The 23267-nt window shown below is 37.1% G+C and overlaps 1 protein-coding gene across 2 annotated transcripts in view; it reads right to left on the bottom strand.

Annotated features, from left to right (window-relative positions):
* The window catches only part of DNAI7 (dynein axonemal intermediate chain 7), a 69749-nt gene extending 47296 nt beyond the window's left edge, over window positions 1–22453 (bottom strand). For both annotated transcript variants that reach the window (XM_068970944.1, XM_068970946.1), the window contains exons 1-6: window positions 22379–22453; window positions 18351–18452; window positions 17142–17279; window positions 6833–6979; window positions 4289–4392; window positions 1558–1867 (exon numbers count right to left, since the gene is read on the bottom strand). In XM_068970944.1, the coding sequence (XP_068827045.1) occupies window positions 1558–1867; window positions 4289–4392; window positions 6833–6979; window positions 17142–17279; window positions 18351–18452; window positions 22379–22438 (861 nt within the window). In that variant the 5' untranslated portion in view covers window positions 22439–22453. The remainder of the gene's footprint in view (window positions 1–1557; window positions 1868–4288; window positions 4393–6832; window positions 6980–17141; window positions 17280–18350; window positions 18453–22378) is intronic.
* Window positions 22454–23267: the final 814 nt, after the last annotated feature.

The following is a 23267-nucleotide window of genomic DNA, read 5'->3' as shown; positions in this document are numbered from 1 at the left end:
GTGTACAGGTCTCCATTTTGTTTCTTACTGCATACTTAAATAATGTGACATTCAGGGCCCATTTACTCATTCTTTATTTTTCCCCCCTTAGATCTCAGTGCATTACATCCACTCATGTCTTCTTAACTAAAGCAAGTTATATGGTCATGATCACCCCTAATTTTAAGGGGGAGAGGAGTATAATCTTCCTACATGTCCAGGAAAGGGAAGAAAACTGGAAATATTGTTGAAATCTAGTAAAGCTACCAAGCTGAGAGGAAAAATAATTTTTTTCTTTAATTTTAAAAGCTACCAGATTGCTCAAAAAACATTTCTTTAAGAGTGACAACTTTTAAAGAAGAACAAATCACTTATTTCCAACCTCTCTGAAGTATCAGTTATATATAGGTTTCCAGATTCTCTTCCTTTTATGCCTTTTTGATTTTTCATCATTGTAATCACACTCTGAATACCATTCTTTGTACTGACCATTGTGTCTTATATCCATCTTTTACATTGCCATAGAATCATTACAATTTTTGATTCTGGTGTAATCAAATGGCATTTTTTCAATTAAATGTGTTCTTAGAATACCTAATAATACTTATTCTGATTTCTAATTCATATTCAACTTAACTCTTAACCCTACCTGTGTTTAAAGAAAACAAACCAATAAACCAATACAATATTTTAAGCACTTACAGGAAAACCTGGTCCTCCCTAAAATAAAATTGCCCATGGCCAAACAGAAAGCTGCTCAGTTCTGAGAAAGTTCTATTAAATGCTAGAGAGACAATTTATTTTACCATAATAGGTAAGTGGCTTGAAAATCCTGGAAACAGAATGAAGAGAGCAGAAACCAATTACCAAAATATGATTATTATAACATATTATTGGGCTTTCCAAGTGGCACTAGTGGTAAGGAATCCACCAGCCAATGCAGGAGACAGAGGAGACTCGGGTTCTATCCGTGGGTCAGGAAGTTCCTCTGGGTAGGAAATAGCTACCCATTCCAGTATTCTTGCCTGGGAAATCCACGGCAGAGAAGACTGGCCAGCTACAGTCCATGGGGCCACAGAGAGTCAGACAGAATGAGTGAGTGAGCACATAGCACTTAACATATTATTATATCTAAAGATGTCAGTTTTTAAAAGAGAAGTACAACGGTTTTAAAAAATTAGTTTTTACTTCATTAAATTCTTTCTTACAAAACCAAAACCTGCAGAAGTAACTAATCCTTCAGTTTGTGAAAGTATTTATCACAAGTTCCCTTAAGTGAATTTGAAATATAATAAATACCCACAAATTAAATTGCTTCAAAGCTTTTGCAGAATGAACCTAAAATAAAAATGAGCAATTTATGTGCTCAACTTTAGGATGTGGAAGCAACAAGCTCAACTATAAATAGTGACTATGATATAGAAGGCAAGGGGAAAAAATCCACATTCAACACGGAGCCATTGGTTAGAAAGTGGCTTTCAGTTTCTAGCTGTTTAGGAAACAATCTTGAGAATGCATCAAGAGAATCTAATAACACCCGTTACATGAAGAAAAAAATGTACATTTAAAGTGTCCTACCATTTGTTCTTTGACATCACCTTGTCCCTCAGCTTTTGTTTCTTCCGCATGAACTGAGTTAGACTCATTTTCTTGTTGTTTTTTCTCTTCTTGGAGATCTTTGCTGACTGCTGTTTGCACACTCTTAACTTCTTCTTTGACGAAGTCAGTTATTATGGAAATGTCTTCTTGTGATGGTGTTAGAACAGGGCTCAGGGGTGTGACATGATCGTAGTGAGTATGCAGGAGGCGTAGAGCAATGTCAGATGTTGCTAATATCCTTGGGATTTCAAATCCAGTTTGTGTCTCAGAGAATCTGATACTTCTGTGCCTGTTAATCAATTTAACAAAAAAGATGAGGCTCTATGAAGTTCTCTGTCCGCTGTGAATTTATACCTAAGCATCATTTCCTCTTTAATTTCACCAGAGTTTGGAGTACTTGTGGATACCCTTAACTTGCTTTCTTTGCAAGCATTTAGACCAGGTTGCTGCTGTTACAGTCTCAAAACTGTCTCTTGGGATCCATGGCTCCATACTCTTCTCTGTCTCTGGGAGTTCCTTCTCTGGTTCCTTTGTACAGCCGTCTTCCTAACCATGACTGAGCAACTGAACTGATCTGAACTTCCTAACCATCCCTTAAATGCTGATGTCACTCAGCTTTCCAGCCTGAGTCCTTTTATTTCCTTCTACATATTCTCCCTGGATATTGTTTCTATGACTTCAATGAGCTCTATGTTTCCTAGGGGAAGAATCATCCCTGAATGAACTATAAAAGGTTAAAAAAAACTCCCTTACATATGTGTGCGCATATGTAATAAAGTTCATAAGATTGATATCTAAGAAGTTAAGAACTACTGATCTGTATGCTAATAACTTCCCCAAACATGTCTCCAAAATTTGGGCTTCCCTAGTGTCTCAGTGGTAAAGAATCTGTCTGCCAGTGCAGGACATGCAGGTTTGATCCCTGAGTCAAGAAGATCCCCTGCAGAGGGAAATGGAAACTCGTTCTAGTCATCTTGCCTGGGAAATCCCATGGACAGAGGAGCCTGGCAGGCTACAATCCATGGGGTCACAAAAGAGTTGGACACAACTTAGCGACTAAACAACAACAATGCTAATAATGCCTCCAAATATGTTTCCAACTCACATTTCTCTCAATGCCTTCAGACAGTTACACTTTGATGTCTCATAGTCTCATAGGTAACTTCAAATTCAACAAGTCCCACACTGAACTTACCATCCCAACCACCCTCTTCATCACCATCAAAGTAAAACAAAAGTTGTTCTGCCACCACTGTTCCTTATCTTAGTAAAAGAATACCATCTAATTCTCTTTCTAAACCTGGGTAGTTAATACAAAGCTGTTCGTTTTACTTTTATTCTCTTAAAGTTATACAGATTACTTTCCGCCGGAGGGCAGTCCACTGGTTAGGACGCCATGTTTTCACTGCCATGGCTATGGGTTCAGTTCCTGGTTGGGGAAATAAGATTCTGCAAGCTGCACAGTGTGACCAAAAATAAATGAATAAAAAATTTAATTAAAATTTAAACCACAGAGTATTTTGTAGCAAATAGAACTTGGAAAATATTTTGTTCCTTCCTTTTACTAAATATCAAAAATAAAGTCCAATTTTTCCCATTATTGTTATGACTAGTCTTTTTAGAACTGGGACTAGAAATCTAGACCTCCTACCTTTTTTATTCTGATAATTTTTCTCTAAAACTCACTGTGCCATATTAACTCAACTATTTTGAAACATTTGAGTAAAACAGCAGCCAAGTGATTATGAATTTGTCATTATCTCTATTATTCCTCACAATGATAATACTTTGTTGAAAATATCATTTAAATATCTGAAAAGTAATAAATATGAAATTATTTTTGAAAGTATTATTTTTAAATTTTAAATAAATATTTTAAAATTTTTACAATGTTGTGTTGGCTTCTGCCATATAACAACACAAATCAGACATAATTATGTATACATACCCGGTTCCCTTGTGGCTCAGCTGGTAAAGAATCTGCCTGCAATGCGGGAGACCTGGGTTTAATCCCTGGGTAAGGAAGATTCCCCTGGAGAAGGGAAAGGCTACCCACTCCAGTATTCTGGCCTGGAGAATTCCAGCACTTTATACTCCATGGGGTCACAAAGAGTCAGACACAACTGAGTGACTTTCTCTTTCACTCTCCCTCCCTAGCCTCTCTCCCCTTTCCCTATCCCATCCCTCTAGGTCATCACAGAGCACCAGACTGGGCTCCCTGTTGCTACGCAGCAACTTCTCACCAACTATCCATCTTACACCTGGTAGTGTATATATGTTGATGCTACTTTCACAGTTCACACAAAATAAATTTTTTAAAAGCTTCAGACTGTCCCATAGGAAGCACCTGTCACGTCTACTTTTGGGTGGGGAGGGAGGCTGAGTGAGTGAAAAAAAGAGGAAGACCCCGGTATCTAGTCAGTGTATATTTATACTAGACATCCTGTTATGTATGACCTTTACATGTATTAACATTTAATCTTCAGCCCAATCCTATTAAGTGATAAAAATAATTTCACTGTTGATATACTGAGACCTTACAAGGCTAAGTAACTTGCCTGAGATAAACAACAGGTCTCAGAATTAAACCCTAACTGGCTGAGTTCCTAAGATGGGTTTTTATAAGTATGCCATGCTGTAATGCAACAGGCATTTGCTTGGTCATGTGACTCTAATGTCTTCAGACCTATAGCATCACCCATGGCAATACCTTGGATTCTTCTTGAGGTTTGCCCATATATAGAGAGTAACATTTTCATCTCGAATGACTTTTTCCATATTTCCACTGTCCAGATCTGCTAAAGTACTAGCTTGCTGTAAGAAAAAAAGAAAACATTATTAAGATTAGAGGCCTCATAAATTATACAATTTAGGTAAGTTATTTCATCAGTTAGCTGTTGGATTCCCTTCAATACTTAAAAAAGTAATTTTGGTAAAAATAAGGTTCAATAAAAATAACCAAGAATTGTTTTAAATAATTCTCTAAATGATACAAATGTATTTACTCACTTAAATGTGTTCTCCCTTTTCTACTCAGTTTCTCTTAAGGTGTCTAAGGATGGTAGTGGCTCCTGTATTCCCAGGTAGCTCTTGTAGATTGCTTTTAGATTACCCTTTTCAATTTTAACATTATCGTGACTTCTCATTTTAACTATATATCCTAATCTTAACTTTATCCTTACCCTATGCTACTGCAAAAGTTAGCCTATTCCTGAACACACCAAGTTTACAAAACAAAATATCCCTATGAGTTCTGTATTTTACTAGTCTAATACTCGATAATCAACATACCATTTGAGGATGTTCTTTAGAATTCTTTAATAAAGACTAAAATCGATTCATGCCTCTTGCGTAAGACATTAGTTCTTTAAAAGGACTTAAATAAGTCAATATGTATTCAGCTCCTATAATGTAAAAACTTAAAAGTACTGGGAATTGAATTTACTGCCATTTGTTTTAAAAGTAATTGTTCTGTGACGTCCCTGGCAGTGGTTAGGACTTCACTGAAGAGGGGTACAGGTTCAATCCCTGGTGGGAAAACTAAGATCCCACATGTCACTCAGTGTGGCATAAATAACAAAACTGCTGTAGAACTGTTCCACATTGTGTGAATTTATCCAGCTGTTCCCTCACAGTTTTACTTACTCCTCTATCTTCTTTACTTTTTGTACACTGGAAGTTAGGTCAAGGTAGGTTTCATCAGATTAGATGAATGATTTTCTGCAAGAAGGCACCTTATGGGAAGTTGTGTTCTTTACATCGCATCCTATCAGGAGGCATATGATGTCCTACTGTTAACAATGTGGACTTGATCACTGAGTTCAGGTGGTGACTACCCATATCTTCCCATTGCAAAGTACATTTATCCTAGTCAGTACGTAATCTGTGGTCAAATACTTTGGCATTATGAGAATGACATGCTCCTAAACTTTTCACCTAATTACTGAGGTAGCGGTTAATTATCTTTATCGTTATTACACTGGAGATTGAAAAGTGGTAATTATCTTACTGATCATTCCTTCCACCTTCATCAGATGGTATTCTATAAAGAATTGTTCTCTCTACCCCACCTCACTTTCCCTCTTCCTTTCTGGGGTATCACTGTAGACTCATGAATTTTTATTTTAATCAATGTGCTTTAATAAATTATAGTCATTGTTCTTTCCGATATTCAAATTATCTCCAACTTGACCACTGGAGCTTTTTTAAGCTAGTCTTGTCCCTTTACCTATGACTCCATTAGTCTTTGAACATTTACTTGCTTTCTAGCACAAGATAATGCAAAAACTCATCTTGCAATAACAATCTCATCTTTCAAATTCCCTGCCCCAAGCTTGAATCAGCTATTTACCTCAATTAGAACTTATTCCTTTTCATGGAATAAAGAGAAATCTGGTTCATACTGATATTTCCATTACAAATTTAACACTACAGTGTTTTTTCTAATCTTCTCTTCTATATAACATATCTTTTCTTCTCTTAAAATAAAAATCTTGATCAGTAATAATTATAACACATTTCCTTACTGGCTTTTTCTTGCAATATAAATAAGATAGTTGCAAAATTTTAATATGAATATTACAGCTAAGAATAACAACAATAATAAGCCTTCTTTGCAGTTCTTTTTGTAATTAGAACACATTTCACCATGTCTATAAAGGTTACTGTGTTCTAGACCAGAAGAAAAAAGAAACCAAGACACAAAATAGCCAAAAGCAAGGTAGGATCTTATACTGTTTCCTGATTTAAAAAAACAAAGGCAAACAAAAACTATAGGAGATATTCATGGAATATTAGGGAAAATTTAAATATGGACTGGATATTAGACTATATTATGGAATTATTAACTTTCATAGATATAATAATAATGGCTCTATAATTATTTGAACATTACCATTCGTGCTAAGATATTCGGTAAAAATAGAGTGACTACCAATAATTGTAATCTTGTGTAAACTGATTCATCTAGAGTGAATATCTAACATACAAGGTTTTGTGAATTTATTTCCATAATAGTCCTAGTAAACTTTAGCAAGTATAAGAGAAAATATCTAGAATTTAGCTATATTGATAATGTTTTATTTCTTTAAAAATAAAATATTCAGTTGATAAATACATTGTGCCTTAAATTATTCTGACTTTTCCTCAACCTTTTAAATCTTCAAAAAAATGATATTGAATTTTAAAAGTTATATAATACAAAATCATAACACAAAAGATATTAATAACATATAAAGCAAGACATCACACTTACTCTGAGAAGTATTTCTGTGGCTCTGTTAAACTTAAGATGAAGGAGCTCCTGCAGTTCTAGAATTGATCCTTGGTACTGGATTATATTTTTCCCTTGCAAATCATATGGTGGAGTTTCCAATAAAATTAACTTCAATTTCTCAATTAACTATAAAGTTAAAGTAAAAATACAAAGCAAAAATTTACCATAAAAGTAATCTTCTGATAAACAAAGGAAAAAGTGAAATATGGGATGTTTTACCATTTTTGAGTTAAGGAACATATCACCAGTAAAACATATAAAAATAGTTTCCTGTATTTATTCTGTTAGAAAACGTCATGGGGAAATAAAATATTTCCTCCCAAAACTCCACTATAAGAATCCTCAACTATGTGTAACGAGCTGTCCTCAGCAAGCTGATAGAGGAGGCTCATTACCCAAGACTGTGGAACAATAGAAACAATAACAATATGGTAACAATGAGAAGAGTGAGCAGAAATGGAAGAGGAGAATCACTAATATCTACTGAATACTTACTGTGTGCCAAGACCTGTGTTCCAAATGCTTTATATGTTTTAATCCATTTAATTTTCATCATAAGTCTATGGGTAGATACTGTTTATTGTGCCTATTTTGTAGATGAGGAAACTGAAGCAACCTAGTTCCACCAGTGAGGAGCTTAGAAGATGCCACTCCATCCTATCAAGTGAAAGGCTGAACAGACTCAAAAAACCAACAACTTCTTTATGGATCACAAAGCAGGAGGAGGGGTGAAGGAAGCATTTTTAAATACACAAGAGCACTCTGTTCTTCTTAACAAGGCTTGATCTCAAGGAAAATAAAGAGCAAGTTTGACCTGCTGGAATTTTTTTTCAATTAATTTAATTGGAGGTTAATTACTTTACAATATTGTGGTGGTTTTTGCCATACATTGACATGAGTCAGCCAGGGATGTACATGTGTCCCACCATCCTGAAACTCCCTCTCACCTCCCTCCCCACCCCATCCCTCTGGGTTATCCCAGAGCACCAGCTTTGGGTGCCTGCTTCATGCATTGAATTTACACTGGTCATCTATTTTATATATGGTAATATACATGTTTCAATGCTATTCTCTCATATTATCCCACTCTTGCCTTCTCCTACATAGTTCAAGAGTCTGTTATTTACTTCTGTATATCTCTTTTGCTGTCTTGCATATAGGGTCATTGTTACAGTCTTTCTAAATTCCACATACATGCATTAATATACTGTATTGGTATTTCTCTTTCTGGCTTACTTCACTGTGTATAATAGGCTCCAGTTTTGAAACTGACTCAAATGTTTTCTTTTTTTTATAGCTGAGTAATATTCCATCAGAATGCAAAAGTAGGAAGGCAAGAAACACCTGGAGTAACAGGCAAATTTGGCCTTGGAATACAGAATGAAGCAGGGCAAAGACTAATAGAGTTTTGCCAAGAAAATGCACTGGTCATAGCAAACACCCTCTTCCAACAACACAAGAGAAGACTCTACACATGGACATCACCAGATGGTCAACACCAAAATCAAATTGATTATACTGATTATATTCTTTGCAGCCAAAGATGGAGAAGCTCTATACAGTCAGCAAAAACAAGACCAGGGGCTGACTGTGGCTCAGATCATGAACTCCTTATTGCCAAATTCAGACTTAAATTGAAGAAAGTAGGGAAAACCACTAGACCATTCAGGTATGACCTAAATCAAATCCCTTATGATTATACAGTGGAAGTGAGAAATAGATTTAAGGGACTAGATCTGATAGACAGAGTGCCTGATTAACTACGGACTGAGGTTCGTGACATTGTACAGAGGACAGGGATCAAGACCATCCCCATGGAAAAGAAATGCAAAAAAAGCAAAATGGCTGTCTGAAGAGGCCTTACAAATAGCTGTGAAAAGAAGAGAAGTAAAAAGCAAAGGAGAAAAGGAAAGATATAAGCACCTAAATTCAGAGTTCCAAAGAATAGCAAGAAGAGATAAGAAAGCCTTCTTCTGTTATCAGTACAAAGAAATAGAGGAAAACAACAGAATGGGAAAGACTAGAGATCTCTTCAAGAAAATTAGAGACACCACGGGAACATTTCACGCAAAGATGGGATTGATAAAGGACAGAAATGGTATGGAACTAACAGAAGCAGAAGATATTAAGAAGAGGTGGCAAGAATACACAGAAGAACTGTACAAAAAAGATCTTCAAGACCAAGATATTCACGATGGTGTGATCATTCACCTAGAGCTAGACATCCTGGAATGTGAAGTCAAGTGGGCCTTAGAAAGCATCACTACAAACAAAGCTAGTGGAGGTGAAGGAATTCCAGTTGAGCTATTTCAAATCCTGAAAGATGATGCTGTGAAAGTGTTGCACTCAATACGCCAGCAAATTTGGAAAACTCAGCAGTGGCCACAGGACTGGAAAAGGTCAGTTTTCATTTCAATCCCAAAGAAAGGCAATGCCAAAGAATGCTCAAACTACTGCACAATTGCACTCATCTCACACGCTAGTAAAGTAATGCTCAAAATTCTCCAAGCCAGGCTTCAGCAATACATGAAGCGTGAAATTCCAGATGTCCAAGCAGGTTTTAGAAAAGGCAGAGGAACCAGATATCAAATTGCCAACATCCACTGGATCATGGAAAAGGCAAGAGAGTTCCAGAAAAACATCAATTTCTGCTTTATTGACTATGCCAAAGCCTTTGACTGTGTGGATCACAAGAAACTGGAAAATTCTGAAAGAGATGGGAATAACCAGACCACCTGACCTGCCTCTTGAGAAACCTATATGCAGGTCAGGAAGCAACAGTTAGAACTGGACATGGAACAACAGACTGGTTCCAAATAGGAAAAGGAGTATGTCAGGGTAGTACATTGTCACCCTGCTTATTTAACTTCTATGCAGAGTACATCATGAGAAACACTGGACTGGAAGAAGCACAAGCTGGAATCAAGATTGCCGGGAGAAATATCAATCACCTCAGATATGTAGATGACACCACCCTTATGGCAGAAAATGAAGAGGAACTAAAAAGCCTCTTGATGAAAGTAAAAGAGGAGAGTGAAAAAGTTGGCTTAAAGCTCAACATTCAGAAAACGAAGATCATGGCATCCAGTCCCATCATTTCATGGGAAATAGATGAGGAAACAGTAGAAACAGTGTCAGACTTTATTTTGGGGGGCTCCCAAATCACTGCAGATGGTGATTGCAGCCATGAAATTAAGACACTCACTCCTTGGAAGGAAAGTTATGAGCAACCTAGATAGCATATTCAAAAGCAGAGACTTTGCCAACAAAGGTCCATCTAGTCAAGGCTATGGTTTTTCCTCTGGTCATGTATGGATGTGAGAGTTGGACTGTGAAGAAGTCTGAGCACCGAAGAATTGATGCTTTTGAACTGTGGTGTTGGAGAAGACTCTTGAGAGTCCCTTGGACTGCAGGGAGATCCAACCATTCCATTCTGAAGAAGATCAGCCCTGGGATTTCTTTGGAAGGAATGATGCTAAAGCTGAGACTCCAGTACTTCGGCCACCTCATGAGAAGAGTTGACTCCTTGGAAAAGACTCTGATGCTGGGAGGGATTGGAGGCAGGAGAAGAAGGGAATGACAGAGGATGAGATGGCTGGATGGCATCACGGACTCAATGGACGTGAGTCTGAGTGAACTCCGGCAGTTGGTGATGGACAGGGAGACCTGGCATGCTGCGATTCAACAGGTCGCAGAGTTGGACATGACTGAGCGACTGAACTGAACTGAATATTCCATTGTGTATATGTACCACAACTTCCTTATCCATTCATCTGCTAATGGATATCTAGGTTGCTTCCAAGTCCTAGCTATTATAAACAGTACTGCAATGAACACTGGGGTACATGTGTCTCTTTCAATTCTGGTTTCCTTGGTGTATATGCCAGCAGTGGGATTGCTGGGTCATAAGGCAGTTCTATTTCCACTTTTTAAAGGAATCTCCACACTGTTCTCCATAGTGGCTGTACTAGTTTGCATTCCCACCAACAGTGTAAGAGGGTTCCCTTTTCTCCACACCCTCTCCAGTTTTATCGATTGTAGACTTTTTGATGGCAGCCATTCTGACCGGTGTGAGACCTCATTGTGGTTTTGATTTGCATTTCTCTGATAATGAGCGATGTTGAGCCTCTTTTCAAGTGTTTGTTAGCCACCTGTATGTCTTCTATGGAGAAATGTCTGCTTAGTTCTTTGGTGCATTTTTTAATCAGGTTATTTTTCTGGTATTGAGCTGCATGAATTGCTTATATATTTTGGAGATTAATTCTTTGTCAGTTGCTTCATTTGCTATTATTTTCTCTCATTCTGAAGGCTGCCTTTTCACCTTGCTTATAGTTTCCTTTGTTGTGCAAAAGCTTTTAGGTTTAATTAGGTCTCATTTGTTTATTTTTGTTTTTATTTTCATTCCTCTGGGAGGTAGATCATAGAGGATCTTGCTGTGATTTATGTGAAAGAGTGTTCTGCCTACATTTTCCTCTAAGAGTTTTATGGTTTCTGGTCTTACATTTAGACCTTTAATTCATTTTGAGTTTACTTTTGTATATGGTGTTAGAAAGTGTTCTAGTTTCATTCTTTTACAGGTGGTTGACCAGTTTTCCCAGCACCACTTGTTATTTGAAATTGTCTTTTCTCCATTGTATATTTTTGCCCTCTTTGTCAAAGATAAGGTGTCCAAAAGGGCATGGATTTATCTCTGGGCTTTCTATTTTGTCCCACTGATCTATATTTCTGTCTTTGTGCCAGTATCATACTGTCTTGATGACTGTAGCTTTGTAGTATAGTCTGAAGTCAGGCAGGTTGATTCCTCCGGTTCCATTCTTCTTTCTCAATTGCTTTGGTTGTTCGAGGTTTTCTGTGTTTCCATATGAATTTTGAAACTACTTGTTTTAGTTCTGTGAAAAATACCATTGGTAGCTTGATAGGGATTGCACTGAATCTATAGTTTGCTTTGGGTAGTACTCTCATTTTCACTATATTGATTCTTCCAATCCACAAACATGGTACTTTTCTCCATCTATTTGTGTCATCTTTGATTTCTTTCATCATTGTTTTATAGTTTTCTATATATAGGTCTTCTGTTTTTTTAGGTAAATTTATTTCTAAGTATTTTCTTCTTTTCACTGCAAAAGTAAGTGGGATTGTTTCCTTAATTTCTGTTTTCTCATTAGTAGTGTATAGGAATGCAAGGGATTTCTGTGTATTAATTTCATATCCTGCAACTTTACTATAGTCATTGATTAGCTCCAGTAATTTTCTGGTGGTATCTTTATGGTTTTTTATATAGAGGATCCTGTCATTTGCAAACAGAGTTTTACTTCTTTTCCAATCTGGATTCCTTTTAGTTCTTTTTCTTCTCTGACTGCTGTGGCTAGGACTTCCAAAACTATGTTGAATAGTAGTGATGAGTGTGGGCACCCTTGTCTTGTTCCTGATTTTAGAGGAAATGCTTTCAATTTTTTGCAATTGAGGATAATGTTTGTTGTGGGTTTGTCGTATATGGCTCTTATTATGTTGAGGTATGTTCCTTCAGTGCCTGCTTTCTGGAGAGTTTTGATCATAAATGAGTGTTGAATTTTGCCAAAGGCTTTCTCTGCATCTATTAAGATAATCATATGGTTTTAATCTTTCAATTTGTTAATGTGGTGTACCACATTGATTGATTTGTGAATATTGAAGAATCCTTGCATCACTGGGATAAAGCCCACTTGGTCATGATGTTTAGTATGTTTTAGTATGTTGTTGGATTCTGTTTCCTAGAATTTCATTGAGGATTTTTGCATCTGTGTTCATCAGTGATACTGGTCTGTAGTTTACCTTTTTTGTGGCATCTTTGTCTGGTTTTTGTATTAGGGTGATGGTGGCCTCATAGAATGAGTTTGGGAGTTTGCCTTCCTCTGCAATTTTCTGGAAGAGTTTGAGTAGAATAGGTGTTAGCTCCTCTCTGAATTTTTGGTAGAATTCACCTGTGAAGCCATCCGGTCCCAGGCTTTTGTTTGTTGGAAGATTTTTGATTATAGCTTCAATTTCCTTGTTTGTGATGGGTCTGTTAAGATTTTCTATTTCTTCCTGGTTCAGTTTTGGAAGGTTATGCTTTTCTAAGAATTTGTCCATTTCTTCCAAATTGTCCATTTTATTGGCATATAATTGCTCATAGTAGTCTCTTACTATCTTTCATATTTCTGTGTTGTCATTTCTCCATTTTGACTTCTAATTTTATTGATTTGATTCTTCTCCCTTTTTTCCTCTATTTCTGCTCTGATATTTCAGAGCCTAACTCACCCAGGAGAAAGGAAAAATCCAAATCCAACTGGCTTTAGTCATTCCCTCTCACCTAAGAAAGGACAGGAAAAGTTAAAAACACTTGTGGATTCATTGTCCAGAGACATAGGATTACTTAAAGACTGAGACCTAATCACAAGACTACAGAACTCTTCCTTCACACCTCACTACCACATTACACAAGGCTTATTTACAACAGTTCTTTTACCCAGTCCATCATATCTGGCTATCAAGAAAAAATTACAAGGTATACCAAACAGCAAAAACCACAAATTGAAAAGACAAAGCAAGCATCAGAACCATACATGGTAGAACCAGACAGACATAGTAGGATATGAAGATTAGAACAGGAATTTAAAACACCTGTGATTAATGTGTTATAGGTTCTAATGGATAAAGTAGACAGCATGCAAGAATTAGATGGGTGATGTTAAACTGAAAGATGGAAATCCCAAGAAAGAACCAAAAAGAAATGCTAGAGGTCATTTCATCAGAAACAAAGAATACCTTTGATGGGCTTATTCCTCAACTGGACACAGCTGAGGAAGGTATCTCTGAGAGTATTTATCAAGAGAATCCTCGAAAACCAAAAAGCAAAGAGAACAAAGACTGAAAAAAGCCAGTACAGAATAACCAAGGAGTTTTGAACAACTTAAAATAAATGTGGCACACACATAATGGAAATACCAGGAGGAAAAGAAGGAAAGAACCAGAAGAAATATTTGAAATAAAAATGGCTGAGAATTTCCCTCAAACTAATGTCAGACACCAAACCACAGATTGAGGAATCTCAGAGAATACCAAGTAAGATAAATGCCTCAGAAACCTGTTTATGCATATCATTTTCAAAGGACATAAAGTAAAAAATAAAGAAAAATTCCTGAAAGCAGCCCAAGGGAAAAAACACCTTACCTTTAGAAGAACAAAGTTAAGAATTATATCCAACTTCTCAGAAATCATACAAGCAAGTGGAGAGACATCCAGTGTTGGGAAAAATTAAGGCACAGTATGATCAAGGAACAACAAATAAATAGCAGAATGTAATTTTTTTCCTACAGAAGACAGCAACCAGCTTTATTTTAGGAAATAATCACATGTAATGGAATAGGATTTTTTACTGTAATCAGAATGAACTTTTGATGTGCTGTGAAGCATGAAAGCAATGACTGAGTAAACTCAGCTGAAAAGCAGTACAGCATATAAAGAATAAAAGAGTAGAATTTAATTTTGAAAACTGACATAGATAATATATAGAAAATTTCTAAAGTAAGAGAGAGAGCATAGTCGTGCTGGGTAGTGTGGGCTCAAGCCAGAAACCTGGGCTTCGTCCTCACCCTCTTACCAGTGGCATGATCTGGGACAAGTTATTTAACATCTGAGTCTCGCTTTCTTCATTTGAAAAATGGGGATGATGGTGCCTACCTCACAGGGTTATTGGAGTTACTTCACAGCAGCAACATGAGTAACCTAAACCAGGCTGAGAATGTTTGCCATAGCAAGGCTTACATAAGAATTTGCCATACAAATAAATTTGATAATTTAGAACTTGATGTTTACTGTGGGATAGTGCTCAGTTGCATCCTACTCTTTGCACCCCATGGACTGTAGCAAACTCTGAGTTTGCTCCCTAGCAGGCCCCTCTGTCCATGGTTTTCCAGGCAAGAATATTGGAGTGGGTTGCCATTTCCTACTCCAGGGCATCTTCCTGACCCAGGGATCAAACCCACATCTCTTGAGTCTCCTGCATTGGCAGGTGGATTCTTCACCACTGAGCCACTTGGGAAGCCCTACCATGGGATTACTGCTATCCAGTTCTTTCCGTTCATCTTGTGACTTCTGCTGTTATTGATCACTCTCCTTGTCTGTCTCCTGTTTTATTTTACTTATCCTTTTCTCATCTTCCCTACTATTTATTATTTCTGCCTCTATACCCCACATTTGTAACAGGAAGATGTCATACCCAGCTCATCACTGGTGAACTCTAGTACTACTTCCTGCTGCCTCTGCTAGTTAAAGAGCAGCAGACTCCTGGACCAGCATCACGTCATGGCAGCCTCAGTCGGGAGAGAGGATATGAAAGAACACTCTGTGAGGACTCTGTTAGCAGCCAAACCCCTCATGGGAGGCTCTTTGGAATCTTCAGAAAGTCAGAGTAAGGCTCATCTAAGGTCTCGTAGGGGACCATAAGCAAGTCACTATCTGTTTCTTTGTGTGTAAAATGAATCTCATAAGCTTGTTTTCCAGATTAAATTAGGCAAACATATTATGACCTTAACAGTCTGGAGTTATTCCACTCTATAGGCACATGGAGAAGTAAACCACAGTGATAAGAACTGCAACATGGTAAGGAAACGAAACAAAAAGCATTAGAGAATAAAAGGACCAAGAGGAGTGAATTCTTCGTGTTGGTGTTGTTCAGTTGCTAAGTCATGTTCAACTCTTTGTGACTCCACGGACTGCAGCACGCCAGGCTCCTCAGTCCTTCACTATCTCCCAGAGTTTGCTCAAGTGAGTGTCCATTGAGTCAGTGAAACTACCTAACCATTTCATCCTCTGCCATCCTCTTCTCTTTTTGCCTTTAATCTTTCCTAGCATCAGGGTCTTTCCCAATGAGTCAGCTCTTCGTATCAGATAGCCAAAGTTTCCATTGCTACATTGGTGTATCTAAGTGTGGATTCCTTTCTGTTTATCCTAACTTGGGATTTGTTGGGTTTCTGAGGATTCTGGGAAATTGTCAGCCTAATGAATATTGTCTCTTCCTTATTCTACATCTCCTTCTGGCACTCCTTGTCAATATACCTTTAGTCCTTTTTGTTCCATCATACATGTCTGTTAACTACTCCTTGATAATTTTTCATCTCTTCACTGTGCTGTATTCTGATAAATTCTTCCAATCTAACTACTGACTCACTCATTATTAAGAATTCTTGGTAGAGACATTATTGTTTTGCCTTCATCAAGCTAAATATGAGCCAATCAAGTGCATATCATCACCCTTCGCAGTGTAGGTTTTCATCTATTATCCACATTACCTTTCTGAGGCTCTCAGCCATAAAAGGGTCTCTGATATCACTTGCTACCTTGCTTGTACCTTAGGCTTGCCTCCTGATGCTCCTTTAAACCAATGATAAGCCATGAAAGATTAACAAATAGACACTTTCTAGGAAGCCACTGACTCTGACACTTGTCCACTTTTCTGAATTGTCTTATGGACTCCAAGATTTTTCCTTTACTTTCCTTTGAGCTAGGCAATGGATTTAAATGTCACAACTTTTTTTCCTGGCATTTTTAAGTGCATGGTAAGTGGTAGTGCCTCAGGTTAACCTATCCAACCTATTTGTAGAAATAGAAAGTAGGATATTCTTATTCATCTTTGTACTTATAGTGCTTAAAAGAGGTGCTTGGCTTATAGGTAACATTAAAAAAAAATATGTGTAATGAATCACTGAAAAGTGGATAATTCTGGCTGAAGATAAAATCATACACTTTTACACTTGTTATCTACATAAATGGGTGCAACTTGATTTTTTTCTGGAATTGGATACACTTACAGTTAATGTTACAGTTTTGGACTTCCCTGGTAGCTCAGATGCTAAAGCGTCTGCCTACAACGCGGGAGACCTGGGTTCTATCCCTGGGTTGGGAAGACCCCCTGGAGAAGGAAATGGCAACCCACTCCAGTACTCTTGCCTGGAAAATTCCATGGATGGAGGAGCGTGGTAGGCTATAGTCCGTGGGGTCACAAACAGTCGGACACAACTGAGCGACATCACTTTCACTTTCACATTTCACAGTTAACATTTCAGATTTGTTAGGCTGATCTTACCTAAGCTGGTGAGAGGTTTTTAGGAGTGGTAAAAATAAAAAATAAAATAAAAACACGAGCAAATATTTTTCTTCCTAACCAAGAAAGAAGTAGTGTTACTAACTGGCAAATGCAATGATTTTTTCTATTTTTGGAGTCAATATCAGACTATAACTTAAAATCACAGAATAATGCTTAAATACTTACATTTAGCACTAGTTTACTCTTCTCAATCACTTCCTCTAAAGTCTCATTGGTTTCCTCTTTCCATAAGGTAATAAAAGTATTAATTTCTTGGGCTATTGAAGGATCAGGACTCCCATCACATTGAATGTAGTGTTTCCACTGTGGAACAGAAATGCTTGCAAGTTCTTACTGATGAAAATTCCACCAAAGATTAAATTACTTCTTTCTCGAGGTATGAACTCTTATAACCTAGTTTTCCAATTCAGGCGAAAACATATTACGATTTTAGTTACTTGAAGATGTCTCTAAAATACCCAGATATCTCTACATCAATATAACTTATAAGCTTCAATAACTCAAATAAATAGAAATTATATCTATTGTCACATTTTACTTTTAAAACAGTGTTTATGAGAAAATTTTGTTTTGCTTTCCTTGCTAATCATATAGCTCCTGTCTTTACACAAGTTTAACATTTGGGTTAATTTATATTTCTCAAATTATTACTAACTATTAATCGCCATGTCACTTTCATATGTGATTCATTCATTGTGTAGTCTATGCAAACTCTACATTTGTAATCGTATTGTGTGTGTGTGTGTGTGTGTGTGTGTGTGACTTGTTCAGTCATGTACGACTCTTTGCGACCCCATGGACTGAAGCTCACCAGGCTCCTCTGTCTGTGGAATTCTTCAGGCAAAAATACTGGAGTGGGTTGCCATTTCCGTTTTCAAGGGATCTTTCTGACCCAGGGATTGAACCTGGGTCTCCCACATTGCAGGCAGATTCTTTACCATCTGAACCACCAGAGAAGCCTGATCATATTGTGATTACAATTTTTTTGCTTTAAGTTATACTATAATCTTTGCCATATTATTACAGTTTTTCCTTTTTAACCACTGATATTGTTTCCAAAGCTGCACTGTTTTGAACAACACTTGACTGCCTCAGGGTCAAACTTTTTATATTTTAATTTAGGATAACTTCCTCAGTATAAATTCCCCAAAATTAAATCCGAGTCAAAGGATATAAAAATGTCAAGGATCTTATTGACAAATAGATTTCTTAAAAGCTATATGAATTTAATTTGCTACAAGCAAATGAGAGAGATCTGTCAGATTAAATTTTTTATAGACACATTTAAAGTTTCCTGTTATTAAGATGGATATTGGATTATAACTCCCTCTTATGGTATAAAAATGTTAGCTAAAAAAATAAAATCAGTCCTACCTGGGAAAGAAATCTATTATCTCGTTTCAATTTCTCTGCTTCAGGAAAACATGCTTCTAATAAATAAAGTTCTTCAAGCTCTTCATTTCTCCTTTCTAGATCCTGTTTCATGAGGATAGATACATTGATCTTTTTTTAATTTCAGCTTTGTATTTTGTAAGTAGCATCTAAAATTTACAGGATAAATATTTAATTTCAAGATGAATACTACAATTTGTTTAAATTGTAAGTGATATTTCATGATCAGGATAATCACAATGGTGTGATCACTCATCTAGAGCCAGACATCCTGGAATGTGAAGTCAAGTAGGCCTTAGAAACTATCACTATGAACAAAGCTAGTGGAGGTGATGGCATTCCAGTTGAGCTATCTCAAATCTTGAAAGATGATGCGTGAAAGTGCTGCACTCAATATGCCAGCAAACTTGGAAAACTCAGCAGTGGCCACAGGACTGGAAAAGGTCAGTGTTCATTCCAATCCCAAAGAAAGGCAATGCCAAAGAATGCTCAAACTACTGCACAATTGCACTCATCTCACATGCTAGTAAAGTAATGGTCAAAATTCTCCAAGCCAGGCTTTAGCAATACGTGAACCGTGAACTTCCTGGTGTTCAAGCTGGTTTTAGAAAAGGCAGAGGAACCAGATATCAAAGTGCCAACATCCTCTGGATTATGGAAAAAGCAAGAGAGTTCCAGAAAAACATCGATTTCTGCTTTATTGACTATGCCAAGCCTTTGACTGTGTGGATCACAATAAACTGTGGAAAATTCTGAAAGAGATGGGAATACCAGACCACCTGACCTGCCTCTTGAGAAATCTGTATGCAGGCCAGGAAGCAACAGTTAGACCTGGACATGGAACAACAGACTGGTTCCAAATAGGAAAAGGAGTACATCAAGGCTGTATATTGTCACCCTGCTTATTTAACTTCTATGCAGAGTACATCATGAGAAACACTGGACTGGAAGAAGCACAAGCTGGAATCAAGATTGCCGGGAGAAATATCAATCACCTCAGATATGTAGATGACACCACCCTTATGGCAGAAAGTGAAGAGGAACTAAAAAGCCTCTTGATGAAAGTAAAAGAGGAGAGTGAAAAAATTGGCTTAAAGCTCAACATTCAGAAAACGAAAATCATGGCATCCAGTCCCATCATTTCATGGGAAATAGATGGGGAAACAGTGAAAACAGTGTCAGACTTTATTTTTTGGGCTCCCAAATCACTGCAGATGGTGACTGCAGCCATGAAATTAAAAGACACTGACTCCTTGGAAGGAAAGTTATGACCAACCTAGATGGTATATTCAAAAGCAGAGACATGACTTTGCCGACTAAGGTCCGTCTAGTCAAGGCTATGGTTTTTCCAGTAGTCATGTATGGATGTGAGAGTTGGACTGTGAAGAAGGCTGAGCGCCAAAGAATTGATGCTTTTGAACTGTGGTGTTGGAGAAGACTCTTGAGAGTCCCTTGGACTGCAAGGAGATCCAACCAGTCCATTCTGAAGGAGATCAGTCCTGGGATTTCTTTGGAAGGAATGATGCTAAAGCTGAAACTCCAATACTTTGGCCATCTCATGCGAAGAGCTGACTCATTGGAAAAGACTCTGATGCTGGGAGGGATTGGGGGCAGGAGGAGAAGGGGACGACCGAGGATGAGATGGCTGGATGGCATCACGGACTCGATGGACGTGAGTCTGAGTGAACTCCAGGAGTTGGTGATGGACAGGGAGGCCTGGCGTGCTGCGATTCGTGGGGCCACAAAGAGTCGGAAACGACTGAGCGACTGAACTGAACTGATATTTCTAAAAGGTTTCATCTGAAACAGTGGTGTATATAGTGTGATATGCACCCTCCAGGTGGATTCTCCAAATTCCTTCGGGATCAGTGAGGTCAAATCTATTTTAATGACAAAACTACGACTTTATTTGCTTTTTTTGCAGGGTACACATTTGCAAAATGGTGTAAAATTGCTGGTGCCTTTGTTCAAATCAAGGCACAAGCTTTATTAGTGGTCATATTCTTCAGGAGAGAGGGGTGATAAGTAGCCAGGTTCACATAAGAATGACCTGATGAAGAAGTAAACATTATTAATTGTATTAAATATAAAAACTTAAGTATATGTCCTTCGATATTCTGTGTGGTAAGATGGGAAGAATGCATAGAGCACTTTTGCTGCATATCAAAGAACAATGCTATCTTGAGAAATAAACATCTGTGCAACTGTTTGAGTACTTTGGCAGACCTTCTGTCAGAAATGAATGAACTGACCATGTCACTTTCAGGAAACACTGCTGCCCTTGATAAAATTCAAGCTTTCAAATAAAAATTTGAATTTTAGAAAACCTGTATCCACTACTAGGGAGCCTGACAGTTTTCCGATCCTTAAAACCTTTTCCTGTTTGGCTGGAGTTGACACTAATGCATGTGATCTTTTTGATAATGAATTATAAGAATACATCAACATTTGGAAGCAAATAATTCAGTGAACCATTTTTTCCCAAGCTATCAAGTCATGATGTTGCAAAATCATGTGTCAATAAAAGATTTATTCAGAGTATAAAAATAGATCAATATTTTAGTGTAACAGAGTACATAAAGTTCATTTATTTGGTTTCAGATTCCACATTAAGATGCTACCACCTATTGAGTTTCAGTATAGTATCAAGGCAAGAATCCACAATCATCTGAAAGGCTGTTACAATAATTTTCCTTTTTCCAACTATCTATATGAGGCCAAATTTTCTTTCTTTATATTTACTTCAATTGATACAACACACAGTGTAACAGATGGAATAATGAAGTAAGGAGGAGATCCAGGAGGGCTTCCCAGGTGGCACTAGTGGTAAAGAACCTACCTGCCCATGCAGGTTAGAAGTAAGGGATTCACGTTAGATCCCTGGGTTGGGAAGATCTCTTGGAGGAAGGCATGGCAACCCACTCCAGTATTCTTGCCTAGAGAAATCTCATGGACAGAGGAGTCTGGCAGGCTGCAGTCCATAGGGTCGCAGAGTGGGACACGACTGAAGTGACTCAGCATACATATGAGATCCAGTTGTCTTTTGTTAAGTCAGACATTAAAGAGCTTTAAGAGATATAAACAATGCCACTCATTTCCCTAATTTAAATACACATTTATGTGGTAACGGATGTTAACTAGATTTATTGTGGGATCATTTCACAATACATGCAACTATTGAATCATTATGTCATACATTTGAAACTAATATTATTTTATAACTCAATAAATACAGCAATTGTTTTTTTTCTTTAAGTATGTTTAATGTGTTTACTTCTTAATTCATGTTTACATTTAACAATGTCTAATCTCTATTAATACAATAAATATCTTGAAATTTGTTTTAATTGCTAATATGATAAATATTTATACATATAAACTGTCTAAACAAAAACTTCTTGGGGAACTTCACTTTTTAATAGTAATGAGGCTTTGTCCTGAGATTAAAAGGTCTCAGAACTACTGATTCAATAATGAAGAAATCTGGTGAAAAAGAGAAGTGAAATTTTAAAAGGAGAGGTAGAATTTGAACATTTTTTGGTTCCTATATTTAATTATCCATAAGATAGATTGAGAATAATAACTTAATGGTTATAAGCATGAGCTCTGAAGCAAGACTACTTCTACCTAAGTCTTGGCTATGAAATTTATTAGCTGTTTAATCTGTCCATATTCCCCAATTTCCTCATCTGTGAAATGTGGGTAATAATTTACCCACCATAACTTTATGGTAGGATCAAATGAGTTAAATCAGTTCATACAGGCCTAAATATTATGGGTATCTCTGGAAGAGGATGATATTAAATAGCCAAATAGATCTGACTGCTGTTGTTTTAGTTTCTAAGTCATGTCTGACTTTCTGTGACCCAGTGGACTGTAGCCCACCAGGCTACTCTGTCCATGGGATCTCCCAGGCAAAAATACCAGAGTGGGCTGCATTTCCTTCTCTAAAATAGATCTGATAGCCACATAGTTTGTCTTCAGCAATAATATCATTAATGTTTACTTACTTTTGCTTCAAGTTTTTGCAATTTTTCATTCTCAATTCGTTGTATTTCAAGTCTTTCCATTTCTTCTTTTTCATATTTCATACGTGCTTCTTCTAAAGAACAACAGCAAGAAAATTTTTTAGTCTGTTTTCAAGCACTTAAAGTGACTGCAAATATTTAAGATATAGTGGTGGTAGAATACTAGATTTAAGTCACAGCCTTTATCATGTGGTAGAAATAAAACTGTCAGATTTCTTTCAAAAAAAAACCACGACTCTCAAAATTTCTGGCCCACAATTATATTTCTCTTCTCCAAAAAGTTTATGGCAATCTAATAATGATTTTAATAAATGAAAAGTGACAGATCTATCATGGGTAATTAAGAAGAAATAAAATCTTCAGATTTCCATAATCTCGTGACATCCACACCATCAGAAGTAACTACCTAAATTTTCTCTTGCTTTCACTGTTAAAAAATAAACCATGAAATATACGTTAAAGAATAAGAGTTTAACCCAAAATAATAAAACATTCCCCAAGCAGTAGGTCATGATACTGTCTTCTTATCATAAGTCACCTAAAGGATTTATATGATTATTAATAAAAAATCAACTTGGAAACTAATGTGCTGGTGGTGCTCAGTTGCTAAGTCATGTCTGACTCTTTGCGATCTCATGGACTGTAACCCTGACAGGCGCCTCTGTCCATGGGATTTTCCAGGCAAAAATACTGGAGTGGGTTGCCATTTCTTCCTCCAGGGGATCTCAAACCTGCGTCTCCTGCATTGGTAGGCAGATTCCTTACCACTGAACCACCTGGGAAGCTAAGGACAGACATTTAAAACCCAGTATGAATCAACAGATGTTCTTCATGTTAAAAGCTACAACTATCTGAACTATTCAGATTCTTA

Source organism: Capricornis sumatraensis, chromosome 4, assembly GCF_032405125.1.
Source record: "Capricornis sumatraensis isolate serow.1 chromosome 4, serow.2, whole genome shotgun sequence".
Lineage (NCBI taxonomy): Eukaryota > Metazoa > Chordata > Mammalia > Artiodactyla > Bovidae > Capricornis > Capricornis sumatraensis.
The sequence above is the reverse complement of the archived record's forward strand: the minus strand, read 5'-3'. Positions and strand labels throughout refer to the sequence as shown.